At 45.8% G+C, this 14289-nt stretch overlaps 1 protein-coding gene across 20 annotated transcripts in view; it reads left to right on the forward strand.

Annotated features, from left to right (window-relative positions):
• The first annotated feature begins 1102 nt into the window (after positions 1 to 1102).
• Positions 1103 to 14289, forward strand: part of CAMTA1 (calmodulin binding transcription activator 1) — a 976509-nt gene continuing 963322 nt past the window's right edge. For 11 of the 20 annotated variants that reach the window (XM_030805179.1, XM_030805180.1, XM_030805185.1 and 8 more), the window contains exon 1: positions 1211 to 1354. In XM_030805179.1, coding sequence (XP_030661039.1) covers positions 1310 to 1354 — 45 coding nt within the window. In that variant the 5' untranslated portion in view covers positions 1211 to 1309. Of the gene's footprint in view, positions 1355 to 12839; positions 12885 to 14289 lie in introns of those variants that run through there. The other 9 variants (XR_004028395.1, XR_004028396.1, XM_030805211.1 and 6 more) reach the window with 5 other exon arrangements.

Below are 14289 nucleotides of genomic sequence, written 5' to 3' on the forward strand. Positions count from 1 at the left end.
TACCTGCCCAGGAGCAGAATTCCTTACTTTCTCCGGAGAGAGGCCCGTCCCTGGGAGCGCTGCCCAGCCACCCGCACGCCTGGCCGCCCCGAGAGCCGCACTCGGAGGACCCGGTTCCTAGGCTCGTTCCCGGGGCACCTGGCGGGCGCCCCACCTCCCGGGGGGCACGTGCTCCCGTACGCAGCGCGAGGGCAGCGGGTGCCTGGCTATTTATTCGGAAAAGCCCCGCGAGGACGCCCCGGATTGAGGAGGGTGGGAAACTCGGCTGCCCCGCGCTCCACCAGGGCGGCCGGGGCTGGCGCTTCTCTGGTTTCGGCCGGCGGCCTCATCCTGGGACAAGCATCCATGAGTCATCCGCTCCGCGGGTCACATGGGCAACGTGACCAAAATAAAGTTTCGGTATTTTAAGCCGCCAGAAAAGGGGACAACGGACCTCACCGGGGGCGGGCACAGGAGGCGGGCGCAGGCGGGCGGCGCCGGGGCCGTGGGGACGCGGCGCCGAGGGGGCGGGGCCTGGCGGGAGGCTCGCCCCTCCCCCACGGCCGGCAGCGACGCCCGGACTCCTAGGCAGCCGGGCTCCAGGGGCGCGGCACCCCGGCGGACCTCAGCCCTATGGCCCCCCGCGCCCGGCTCCCCACCGGCGGCGGCGGGCTGCGGGATCCCGGAGATCCCAGCGCGTCCCCCACAGCCACCGGGACCCCACGCGCCGGCAGCGGCTTCCCCGGGAACGTCCTTCAGCCCCGGGAGCACGCGGGAAAAGCCCCAGCGTGCCAATGAGCGAGCGCCTTCCTCATGACGGTCACGCTCGGGGGCGGGGCTTCCCTTCGCCGCTCCCGAGTTCCGGGAACCCCCTTTGATTGGTCTGGACGGCCTGGGAAACACTGTAGTGACGCCCAATCAAAACGCCACGTCTCGGCCTCGAGGAAATATTCCGTGTCGGGCCCGTCCTGATTGGACACTTCTTTCGGGTTCTGGCCACTAGGAAGCTTTGTTTAGGTCCGGAAGGCGGGCTTTCCTGGGAGTGGGTGGGGAGGGGGCGTTGATTCTTGACCAATCCTTTCAGTCCGTTGGGTGGTGACCAGCCAATGGGCCGGATGGATAGGACGCTCCTCCCGGAGAGTAGTGAGACCCCTGGTGCGGGGCGATTGGTGGCGGGAGCGATGAGTGGCAGCCGCACGGCCCAACGGAAGCTGTGCGTGGGCCGCGGGGCGGGGCCAGGGCGGGTGCGCGGCGGCGGCGGGGTGGCTGGGCCGGCGGCGGCGGCGGTACGAGGCGCGCGCTCGGGGTCCCGGTCGCGAGGAGGAGGAGGATGTGGCGCGCGGAGGGGAAATGGCTGCCGAAAACAAGCCGGAAGGTAAGAGCCGGAGCGCGAGGGGCTGGGGGGCGGCGCGGCGGGCGGCGGGACCCGGCCCCGCCGGACATCCCGGGCATCGGCGGCGCCGGGCGGGAGCGCGGGGGCGCGGCGGGCGGGCGGGCGACCCGGCCGGGGAGGGGGCCGGCGGGGTGGGGGGGCGGAGCGCGGCCGAGTCCTGAGGTGACTCGCGGGGCCAGCGGAGCGCGGCGCCCCACACCCCACCCCCGGGGGCGGGCTGGGGCCGGAGGGGGCGGGGGGCTCGCGGGGCGGGGACCGGGCCCAGCGAGGAGGAGGAGCCGGCGGAGGGCCGGCGCCTCCCCCACCCGGACCGGGCATCCCCGCCGCTCCCGAGCCCGCTGCGCAGCCCCCGCACCCCCGGCGCTGGGTCCGGGGTGGGGGCCGCGGGGCGGAAAGTTTATCCGCCTCGGGTCCCCCTGGCCCCGCGCCCCACTGCTCCGGGCCGGTCCCCGTCGGGCGGCAGCGGCCGGCGCTCAGCCCTCGCCGGCCCCCTGCTCTCCGGCGGGCAGGGCCAGACGTACTCTCTCCGGCACCCTCTTCAGCCCCGTGGACGCCTCCCTGAGCGGGCGGGGGGTTCCCGAGTTCTCCCCGCCAGGGGGACCCCGTCCTGCCGAGCGTCCCTCGGCCGAAGGGCCTCGTGTGACCCCTCCCCCTTCGCTTCCCGGGAAGGGAAGGGGGCCTGCGCAGCATCCCCGCCCCTCGCAGTCGTTCACATCCTACTCTTGCCCTTGCACCCTCACAGCCAGGAGGGTGGGGTCTCCGTTTCTATGGCAAGTGAGGATCTCCACACTCCCTTGCCCTTTACCTTCCGTGACCCCGATCCTTCCTTGGCACAGGGGTCCGTCTGATCTGCTCATCTTCTTTGGAATCTTTTGGGGCCTCTGCACACTCTCCGTTGACCCTTTTTGCCAGGACAAGGGGACTCGGGCTGCCCATGTTCTTCTTTCCTCACCCAGTGGATAGTGGGGGCTTGTGCAGCTCTGAAGTCATTTCTAAATAGGAAAGCAGACACTTCTTCCAGATCATGCATACTCTCGCACACTTTGCTGGGTTAGGGCGAGCTCATTTCCTAAATACCCTTTGAGTTGCCCTCCTTTTCTTATGGAGACGACTGGACGTTCACCGTGCTCCTTTCCCCATTTGTGTGTCTACACTGACTTGTTCTCTCTTCTTGGAGTTCCGTGTCTGGGTGAGAGTGGGCGCCTCAATAAGATGTAGGGCAGGGCTTCCATTGTGCCTAGTGCTTGAGTGAAAAGGGGCCACACTAGTTGCTCCTGTGTCTGAGGAAGACCGGGGTATATTTTTGCTTCCACTTGACTCTTGTGTCTCAGGAGGGGGCAACCTTCATCAGTTGACACTACCTCACTGGGAAAAGGGTCATGTGCCCTTGTTTTTTGATGTTCTGATTACTGTCTTCTGTGCAGTGAGAACCAGACTTTGTCCGTCCCACACTCAGGAGTCCTTGAACCTTTCCTGGATATAAACTTCCCGATTGCTTTTTGAGAGAACTCATATCCTCCTCTGTGGCTTCTGCTTCCCAGTCAGCCATATTTAGTGAGCCTGTTACTTTGACTTTTTCTAATTTTCTCAAATTGTATTCATGTTGGCTGGGTAAGGAGAAGCCATATGCTTTTCCATTCAGAAAAGGGAGTGTAGACACCCGTGTCGCCCACATGCCATCCTGGAAGAGGTTGCTTGTGTGCTCCTTGTTGTACTAGAACCTTCCTTTGGCTCTGGTGTTGTCTCTTGTGGGATCCAAACATTTCTTTAGATCTTGTAGCTTTCAGAAGGGGGAATTTGAATGCTTTCTGTTTTTTGCTGTTCTGGTTCTGTTTTGGAGAACCAGATCATGATGCTATATTCATTTGTTTACATACACATACATGTAGGTATACACAGATGAAATCACATTCATTACATATACAGTGCACAGGAAGTTGGAAGGGTCAGATGACTAGCTCTACATTTTGGGTGCATATGGGGACCTTTATGTGTAATGATACAGGTAGATATTAACGTTGTTAGTTAACTCTTCAGGCTTAGAAGCAGCAGCAGAAGAATCACTGATAAATGGCCAATTCTGACCATTCTTTCGTTTGTAATGTGTACTGTACTGAATAAGCAGAACGACATCCTGCATGTTCACCAAGTCCCTGAATGTGTGAAGTGTACAGTGCCTGCCCATACGCATCACAACTTTGGCACTCTGAATTTAGGGGTGGTATTCGTTGCCTGATTCTGCATAGAGTGAAAAGTTCTTGATTTCTTTACTGCAGTGTAAGGGAAAGAGATTTCGTGTGTTTGGGCAAACGACAGGAGATGGGTGAGAAGAATATGTTTTCCTGTGACAGAACTAGGAACGAATGACTGTAAATATGTCCCTTTTATATTTTGGCCTTTTAAATAGTTGAGAGAGGTTGTGAAATTAGCAAAGCGTACCTGTGGAAAGGCCCTTGACGCTTCCTGAGAGGATGGGGGACGTTATTCTTCGAGTTCTTTTCTCTTGGGCAGGGGAATGGTTTGAGCCCTGTCGGCTCTAGTCAAGTGCTTTGCCTCCTCAGGTCTCCCTCCCTCCCTTTCTCCCTCTTTCACGAAATTCAGAATGGCTGCTAGCTGCTGTCACTCAGCGGGGAAGTCTTACTCTTTGACAGGCTTAGTGTGGAGACTCATCCTCCCCAACAAGTTCTGTTGGGCTCTGGGGCTTTGGCCTTTAAAGCTCTTTTCTAGTTCAGAGGCTCGCTTTGCCTCAGTTTACTGTGTAAGGAGAAGTGGCTCATCGGAGATTTGGTCAGCGCTGGTCTGTGACTTCTGGGCTTTGCCTTTCAGTTAGCATTGAGTCGTCCAGTGGGCCTAATTCCCAATGTCAGAAAGTAGAGCTTTTGAGCTCATTTTCTTGTTTTTGGTTTTAAATGTTTTTATACTGTTCGTATTCTGTGTCTGTAGTCAGCTTGATGGGATTGTGTATTTTTAAGGGGTATTATTAGTGAACTTCGGAAAAATGAAGAATTGAATACCTGCTGTAGATTGTGTAGACTCAGTGGAGTCATCCCGTTTCCAGTGGTGGTTCTTCCTACCTTTCCTCCATGGCCCCATGGAGACTTTGGGAGTTTTCCCTGGTAAGCAGGGGGCTCCGTGCAAGGCGCAGTGGAAGGAAAAGTGGTAAAGATTGGTTGGAAGAAGACACTTGAGGTTATTGTCTGAAGCTGGGCCCTTTTTCTTGAGTTTAATGTGGTTGTGTTTCTGTGTCACTGGTCGCCACAGATGATTGGAAATTAGCTTTTTCCTCTTACCCTGTAGTGCAGAATGCTCTGTTGCAGTAGGGCAGACTAGACGGGTTCTCTGAACCACATAGTTTCATCTTTCTGTTTGACTTTCTGTTAGGACGTGACCCTTTCCTCTCCTTCGCCCGTTACCTCCAGTTTTTGGGATTAGGTTGGGTGACCTCTTCCTCCTTTGTCTTGTTGGAGACCTTACTTATCCTGCGTCTGCAAATGTTGGGTTTCTCCATCTCATCATTGAGTGGATTCAAAGTGTTGACATATACAGAACAACCTCTACTCAAGGTCAGATTGGGTCAGCTTTTCCTTTTCAAAAGAGTAGTGTTGCTCTTACTTGCTCTTTGAGACATATTTATGCATCCTGCTCAGCTGTGTTTTCTATTTCCTTAGTTTTTAGGCTCTGGCGGTTTTAGGCTTTCCCCCCGAAATAGCCTATTCTTTGGAGAGTAGTGTTTAGTTTAGTCCCCTGTTTATGCTGGATGTCAGCCCATGTGTCCTGCTCGGTTTTTAATTCTTGCGACTGATTTTGAGGTAGTCCATCTCAAAATCTTAACATTTTTTTCCCACTGTTTCATTACTTTGAGCCATTCTTCCTTTCCTGTTTGGGGGAAATACCCTTTTGTGTGCAGTTGTACTTCTTTCTCCCTTCCTTATGGAAAAAGCAGTAGAAGGTGATTCTCTTATTTTCTTCCATTCCTCTCATAGTTGTGTCAGTTGCCTCTTTTGTGGGACCTTTGAATTTGCCCTTCTGGGGAGAAGTCGTTTTTATATTTATACTCCCATGACTGGAATCATTCATTCAGGAGACCTTTGCCGAACTTCTATTATGTACAAGGAGCTGTAGGGGGTGATGTGACTTTGCTTGAGACCATATTGGATCTTGTTAGCCTTTTATATTAATGACATTTCAGTGTATCTTTTTTTTTTTTTTTTTTTTTGAGACAGAGTCTCACTCTGTTGCTCAGGCTGGAGTGGCACGATCTCAGCTCGCGCAACCTCCGCCTTCCAGGTTCAAGCGATTCTCCTGCTTCAGCCTCCCAAGTAGCTGGGATTACAGGCGTGCACCACCATGTCTGGCTAATTTTTTTTGTATTTTTAGTAGAGACGGGGTTTCACCATGTTGGTCAGGTTGGTCTTGAATTCCTCGCCTCAAGTGATCTGCCTACCTCAGCCTCCCTTGCCTCAGCCTCCCAAAGTGCTGGGATTACAGGCACAAGCCACCACATCTGGCCTTTGGTGTGGTGCTTGTCTTAACGCTTGTCTTTTATATAGTCTTGTAAGGAATTTTTTTTTTTCTGATTTTTAAGTTTTTGGATTGTTAACTTAAAAAGATATAGTGTAATAGTGTGCTATCTTGTTGAACCTTTTTTCCTCCTCTCAGCAGGAGTGGGGGTGGTGAAGAGGGTGGGGGAGGCATTTAGCAGCTTTCCCCCAGACTGTGTGTAGAGAGTGTGTGTGTGTGTGTGTCTGTGTGTGTGTGTGTTTAGACAAAAGTAAAGTCAGCCTTCTTTTTTTTTTTTTTTTTGAGACGGAGTCTCGCTGTGTGGCCCAGCCTGGGGTGCTGTGGCGCGATCTCGGCTCACTGCAAGCTCCACCTCCCGGGTTCATGCCATTCTCCTGCCTCAGCCTCCGGAGTAGCTCAGACTACAGGAGCCCGCCACTATGCCCGGCTAATTTTTTGTATTTTTTAGTAGAGACGGGGTTTCACCGTGTTAGCCAGGATGGTCTCGATCTCCTGGCCTCGTGATCCACTCGCCTCGGCCTTCCAAAGTGCTGGGATTACAGGCGTGAGCCACCGCGCCCGGCCCAAAGTCAGCCTTCTTAATCTAATTGTGTAGGCATAACTTTTATGTCATTTAGATACATGATTGGTTGGAATGCTTATTTAATATTTGAACAGCAGCATCACACTAGGCATTCTATAGAACATAGAGTCAAATGTATCTTTTATATAAGGAAGTGGTAGAAAAATATTTTTCTCTTCTGATTAACCGGTATGGTTCGTATTAGATAGAACTGTATGAGCTGCTGTTACATTTTCACTGCCACGAAGAATTATATCCAAATTTAATACCTAATTGATGTTCATTCTTAGGCTAGGTATCTGATATAATTATCACCACTTTTGTTTATTATGTGACTTTTAATTTATGCTTTTTAATGGTATTATTATTTTTGTAAATTGCCTCAAATTCTTTGTGGGTACAGGTTAGGTATAAATAATGATAATAATAAAAATTACTAACAATTTGAAATGCCCCTTTTTTCCTCTATTAAATTAGATTTACCATCTCCACAACATATATAGAAACCAATTCTGCTAGTATTTCACTCTTGTGAAAACTCTTATGTGAGATTTGTAGTATGTGGTTTGGCAGTATCCTTTGGCCATGTGAGTATGTGACTGAGTGTATTTTGTGTTGACAAGTGATGTGTGTGTTTCTTTTGCGTTTCCATTATACAGATCATTTTCTAAGGTGTTGTGTATCTTCTAGAGTCATGTGCCATGTCCTTTTTTTTTTTTTTTTTTTAAATGTTCTAGGTGACTTAAATCCGACCTCCCTTTCTTTTCTTCGGCCTTTCCTTTTATTTTTTTGTCCTTCCCCACATAGAGACGTTTCTTCACTGCCCTGTCATTGTTATAAAAAAGTATTTGTAGATGTACTGTATTTGTAGCCTTTTAGTAAAAAGGGGATGCCCACCATCCCTTTGTCCTGTAGCACAAGGCATTGCTTCTTCTTGTTTCCCTAAGAATAGGTAGATGTAATGAGATTTAAGCCACAAGGCGGCTGGTAATAGTATTTGTAACTAGATAGCATCTCTAGATAAAACACTGGGTCCTTCCTGCTCTGGGCCTCCCCATGTAGGATTTTGGAAATTTAGTTTTGCTGCATTTAGCCAGCTTCTTTCTGTCTCTTTGGCTTGATACAATAAATTTCTTTAAGCACAGCCAAGTATATTATTTCATTTGGAGCCTTCATTTACAAGGAAGTATGGGGGCCTCTCCTAATGTTCCTTTGCTTGTTATATGTAGTACTGCCTTTAGTTTTTGGTGTGTTTGAGAGTGAGAGTGAGAAGCATTCTTGCTCTACTACTTTGTCTGTGTAACTTGAATAAGAGTGTCATTCACTCTATTTTCCAGATAGTGTATAATCTTTCTTTTTATTTTTCTTGAATACCTAATCAGGTTCGAGCTAGAGGTTGATCCGACTATCACATCCTTTTATTTTGTGCCATCCCTGGATGTAGTATCCCTTAGTCCTGTGATTAAGCCATGTTCCTATTCTGTCATTAGAGAGAGGGACTTATAAACATAGATGGTCTCCCATGATAATTGTCATGCATTTATAAGGAAAGTGTTTCTTTTCTTTTTTTTTTGAGACTGAGTCTTGCTCTGTTGCCCAGGCTGGAGTGCATGATCTCGGCTCCCTGTAACCTCCGCCTTCCAGGTTCAAGCGATTCTCCTGCTTCAGCCTGCCAAGTAGCTGGGATTACAGGCATGCACCACCATGCCTACCTAATTTTTTTTTGTATTTTTAGTAGAGACGGGGTTTCACCATGTTGGCCAGGTTGGTTGTGAATTCCTGGCCTCAAGTGATCTGCCCACCTAGGCCTCCCAAAGTGCTGAGATTACAGGCATGAGCCAATGCGCCTGGCTGGAAGTGTTTCTTTGTATATATTGACAATGGAGAGCAGTTCACATGATGGGACAAAGTAAAGGGTGAGTAAAGGGTGGTTTTTTTTTTTTTTTTTTTTTTTTTTGCCATCAGTATGCTAGCTGTATATTTCTAAGGTTGTACTGCATCCTTCTACTTTGAACACCATTGCTTGTAGAAGGTCATGGGCCTCCTGTGTAAAGATTGGTACTGTTTCCTGAGCATTTTTTTTTTAACCTCATTACCCTGGACTTACAGAGAAATATTATGTACCCCATTGCAAAGAGAGGCCAAGGGTCAGCCACATTATTTCCCCTTTTGCTCTTTTTTTGGAGGATTGTTCATTTACTTTGAACTGATTGACGTGGCATAAGATGGAATGACTAGAGATGTTTTTTTTAAAGGTTCGTCCATATTCAACCTCAGTGTTTTGCTCTTTCCTGACATAGTTGCTTGTTCTCTTGTACATGAATCCTTTTGCAGTCACTTTCTTGTTTTTGTTTTTCAAGTTTAGCCAGGGCTTTCAAGTCATGTAACATATCCTTTCCAGAGACTGTGAGCCGAAGGTAACTTCGAGGAAGGTACGCTTGTTTGGGGCTGTATTCATCACTCTGCTCTCTACGGTTTTGTAGTTTCGTGTGTACAAAGTGACATTTCTTGAAAGAAACGTTTGGGGCTGTGTTCTTAATAGTTTTAAACATGTTATTATGTGGAGACTAAGTGGCATAGCTCTCACCCCAACTTCATTTTTTCATACCATCTAAAAATACATCCCCACCCCTATATATATCTCCCGTCCCCCCAAATCCCAAAACAACCGTCATAACAACAGAATCCCCCCCAAAAGCAAAACCTTATGAAGCCCAGCTCTGATTGCTTCTGCTGTGCAGTTCAGTCACTAGTTTTGGACAGGTGCATAAGCAGATAATTTTTGGATGTGTAATATTCTCAATGGGGCTGATGTGTGACTTTTGGGACATAGAGCATTCATTCGTTCAACAGACCATGCGGTATCTCTTCCATTTTTTTTTCCCTTATCAGTTACCACAAGGTAAGATTATGTATTCAGTCACTTAAAAACACTTGGCAAAGTGGATTTTTCCCCATTTATTCCCATTTAACCATTGGAATAAATGCTGACAATAGTAAATTACCATGTCCCTATTTTTGTGTTCAACATGTCTAAGAGAATGGGGAGCTAACTTCCAGTAAGGGCGGTACAGTCAGTCATGACTCTTTCTCCATGTAGCCTGTGCATTTTGCAGTGGTGATTTATACTTTCAGCTAAATTTAGTGTCTGTAACAAGGGATACATCAGATGTTTAAGTTCATTTAATCTTTTTTACAGTGTACATTCAACAAGGTGTATTTGTGTGTTACATTAGAATGATGTGCAGATACAACCAGAGGTATTCTTTCAACTTGAGAGAGAGAGAGAAAGCCTTTCTTTTTACAAGTTTTGAAGAAAAGTTATTGTCTATTTTTCCTTCATGGTAGTTGATTTAGATTGCCAGGAGTCATTTCTGAAGGTATATTAATACAATCAAGAATTAATCTTTTTAAAACTTAGATTTGTTTTTTAATCCTTTTCTGAAAAGTCATTTCTGAGGATATATGTGCCCTGTTGGTTTTCTGGGCACTTGGATATCAAATCATTTGGGAGTGATAATAAGAAATTGGTACAAAGTGTGAAATTATCAGTTAGAAAGAAAAAAGATGTTATAGTGGAAAAAATTACTCATTTATGATTAAAAATAATCTCAAAGTGATGATTGGAAGTATAAATTCAGATATTTGAAGAAGAAATGGAATGTTGATAGGGTTATTGTATTGAATTGACACATGTACACATACAAAGAATGCTCCCCAAAATGGGGACGCCTAGAGGACAAATAAGTTGATTGGATTGGTTTTAAGAAAAATGTTAAGTTTGTCTTTTTAAAAAGTAATTGAAATGAAATAACTCTTCTTAGTGAAGAAAATGAAAACTTTGATGGAAGTTCAGCAGAATGGAATATTTAAAAAGATTCAAGAGAAGGATTTTTTTATTGCGAATCCACAAGGGGGTGGTGATGTTCTTTCAAAGATATTTGTGGTGGCAACAATGTGAGATGATCTCTTCACATTTTAGATTTACAGATAAAACTGGCATGTTTGCATTTTAACTTAATAAGATCTTTTTAAAATGTTTATTGGCAAAATTGTTTATTGCTTAAATTAAAAAAAATCCATTTTGGGTGAGTGGCTACTTTAAGCCATATGAATGGTAAAGAAGAGAGAATGTCCTTACAGTTTTGTGCTTTGGAGAGGTTACCAAGGATGTGAGGGGTCACTGTTATTTTCTAAGAATGTAATAATCTTAAATTCCCTGGGAAACATTAGACATCTAGGAATCAGTTACTTAAGTGTCCTGAATGAAAGGATTTTAGTAAATTGTGTCTAAACTTTACAGAAGTTTGTATTACTAGTTGTATTTTCAGTGCTGCCAAGAGATGAAAAATGTGAACAATCCATGCCATTAGCCACTTTTAATAGTTCTAAGTAAGTCAAATTTTTATAATCTTTCTTTTTTATTAGTTTATATTACATCATTAGATAAAAGCTTTTTTTTTGTTTTTTGTTTTTTTTTTCTTCCCTCACATAAAAATTCAGGAGCTTTCTTCTGGTCACTGAGTTCCACCCCATATTATTCAGAATTACTTAAAATCAGGTGTGGTATGCCTGTGCTGGGTCGTTTTTCGGTGGAGGACTGCCTGGCTGTATTATGCACTCATTTTTTAAAGTTAAAGTGGGAGAAAGATTTAAAATTGGGGGGGGGGCGGCTGTGTCCTACTTATTTAGAGACACAACTAGTCATCACCTGTAAAAAATGTTACTTCTTTTAAAATTTATTTTATCTTATTTTTTTTTAGAGACAGGGTCTTGCTCTGTTGCCCAGACTAGAGTGCAGTAGTGCAATCCATAGCTCACTGCAGCCTTGGCCTCCTGTGCTGAAATGATCCTCCTGCCTCAGCCCCCTGAGTGACTGGGACTACAGGTGTGTGTCATCCTGCCTGCTTAGGTTTTTTTTTTTCTCTTTTTCGAAGAGATGGGGTCTTGCTGTGTTGCCCAGGCTGGTCTTGAACTCCTGGTCTCAAAGCAGTCCGTCTGCCTCAGCCTCCCAAAGTGCTGGGATTTATAGGTGTGAGCTACCATGCCCTGCCTAAAAAATATTATTTCTAACAATAACACGAAATAATTATGTGGTTTAGAAGTTATGATAGTTTGTGCCATATACATTGTATATTTTTCATTTTTGGTTCATGGAAAAGGTTGTTAATTGAGCTTTTCTCTTTTTTTCTCCATTCCCTCATTCTGAGCAAGGAATGACTTTTTCTTTTATTTCCTTTATGAAATGACTTTGGTGTTTTAACATTCCAGAAGATACACTGTTTTTTATATGCTACTCTAAACTCTGCTGGGAACTGAACTATGACGTCAGCATTTTCATTCATGAATTTGATTCTTCTAAATTTTTTTCCTGTTTTGTATTTCCGAGCTGACTTCTGGCACATGCACAAATCAGTTTACCATTAGTCAGCCCATAAATCACTGATAAAAGGTAAAACAAAAGATAAGATACTGGAGTTATTTTGATAGTGCTATAGTTCTCATGCTGATTTGCATCAGTACGGTTTGGATAAGGTTTCTGGCTAAACAGATTGAAACCTAAAAAGTCAATTTAATTATCTCATGATTTTGTGACTTGAACTGTGTTGTGAACATATTGACACAATATTTTTGTTCTTACAGGAAGTTGAGAGTGCTATGCTGTGGCTCCTTTGTTATAAAATAGCATTTCTTTTTTTTTTTTTTTTTGGAGACGGTCTCACTGTGTCACTCAATCTGGAGTGCAGTGGCATGATCTCTCTTGGCTCACTGCAGCCTCGACTTCTTGGGCTAAGGTGATCTCTCAGCCTCCCGAGTAGCTGGGACTACAGGCATGCGCCACCATGCCTGGCTAATTTTTGTATTTTTTGCAGAGATGGAGTTTCGCCGTGTTGCTCAGGCTGGTCTCCAACTTGTGAACGCAACTGATCCACCCACCTTGGCCTCCCAGTGTGCTGGGATTACAGGTGTGAGCCACTGAGCCGACCTAAAGTAGCATTTCTTGTATAATTTGACTAAGTTGGAAGATTATATAATGCTTTATTTCAGAGAGGTTAGGCCTAGAGATTAAATGATGTTTTATTCAAATTACCTTTGTAATGGATTTAGATTTTTTTTTTGGAGCATTTTCTTGCCTTTGACATATTTTAAATAACTTCATTGTTTGCTACTTTTATTTTAATATATTTTTATTGTGATGGAACTAGCATAGTATTCCTTGTATTGGACTTTGGGTGCATCTACCCTGGATTGTGCACTCATGTAGCTGTTGACTGCAGTTTCTCCTCTAGGGAGGTCACTGCTTGCAGTTTAGTACTACGTTAGAGCAGTTCTTGAAGAAATCTTATTTGGAGTTTTCTTCTGCAGGCCAAATTTCAGGCTAAGCCTCCGGCCCATGGTATCTTTTAAGCCTGCTGTAGTTGATGAATGGTGAGCCGTAAAAAAGTTCATTTTCTCTACTTTCTTGGGGGATTTGCTGACTTTCTGGATACTCAATTGCCAAGAAACATTTAGAAATAAAACATGTTATATTTAGGAATCATCATTTTAGCTAAATAATAATTCAGATTAGAATCGATGATTCAAGCTGCAGCCACTTTGATTGATACCCAGTCTTACTCTTGAGATCACTTTTTTTTTCTGAGACGGTCTTGCTTTGTCACCCAGGCTGGAGTGCAGTGGCGTGATCTTGTCTCACTGCAGCCTCCACTTCCCGGGCCTAAGCAATCCTCCTGCCTGAGTCCCCCGAGTGGCTGAGACTATAGGTGCGCGCCACCATGCCAGGGTAATTTTTGTAGAGACAGGGTTTTGCCGTGTTGTCCAGGCTGGTCTCAAACTATAGGGCTCAAGTGATCCTCCTGCATCGGCCTCCCAAAGTGCTGGGATGACAAGCATGAACCACCACGTCCAGCTGAGATGACTTTTTATTTTTTATTTATTGAGTTTTTTTTTTTTTTTTTTTTTTTTTTTTTTTTGAGATGGAGTCTAGCTCTGTCACCCAGGCTGGAGTGCAGTGGCACGATCTTGGCTCACTGCAACCTCTGCCTCCTGTGTTAAAGCAATTCTCCTACCTCAGCCTCCCGAGTAGCTGGGATTACATGCACGCACCACCACGCCTGGCTAATTTTTGTTTTTTTAGGAGAGACGGGGTTTTAGCATGTTGGCCAGGCTGGTCTCAAACTCCCGACCTCAGCTGATCTGCCTGCCTTGGCCTCCCAAAGTGCTGGATTACAGACGTGAGCCACCGTGCCCGGCCTGAGATGACTTTTTAAATGCCATAACAACTCACAGATCCTGTGTCCTCCCATTCTTAAATGAAACTAGAGCTTTGTGTTCCTTTAGGTTAAACTAAATTATCTAATAGGTAACAGAAGAGTGGTCTGTTAGCTGGCTTTCTCCTTTCAGTAGATTTGCTAAGAGAAAGGAAATAAAAGCAAGTAGACTGAATAAACATTGAAGATGACTTAAAGGACATTGTTTTCCCTAATAATGAAATAATTTATATATTATTTAAATATAATTTCTATAAAAGAATCTATTTGCAAGTGATAATGAAGAAAGGAATTTTTTTTTTTTTTGAGACGAAGTCTTACTCTTGTCCCCCAGGCTGGAGTGCGATGGCACAATCTTGGTTCATTGCAACCTCTGCCTCCTCGGTTCAAGAGATTCTCCTGCCTCGCCCCCTGAGTAGCTAGGATTACAGGCGCTAAACACCATGCTGGGCTAATTTTTGTATTTTTAGTTGAGACACCATGATGGCCAGGCTGGTCTCGAACTCCTGACCTCAGGTGATCCACCCACCTCGGCCTCCCAAAGTGTTGGGATTACAGGCGTA

The sequence above is a fragment of the Nomascus leucogenys genome, chromosome 24 (assembly GCF_006542625.1).
Source record: "Nomascus leucogenys isolate Asia chromosome 24, Asia_NLE_v1, whole genome shotgun sequence".
NCBI lineage: Eukaryota > Metazoa > Chordata > Mammalia > Primates > Hylobatidae > Nomascus > Nomascus leucogenys.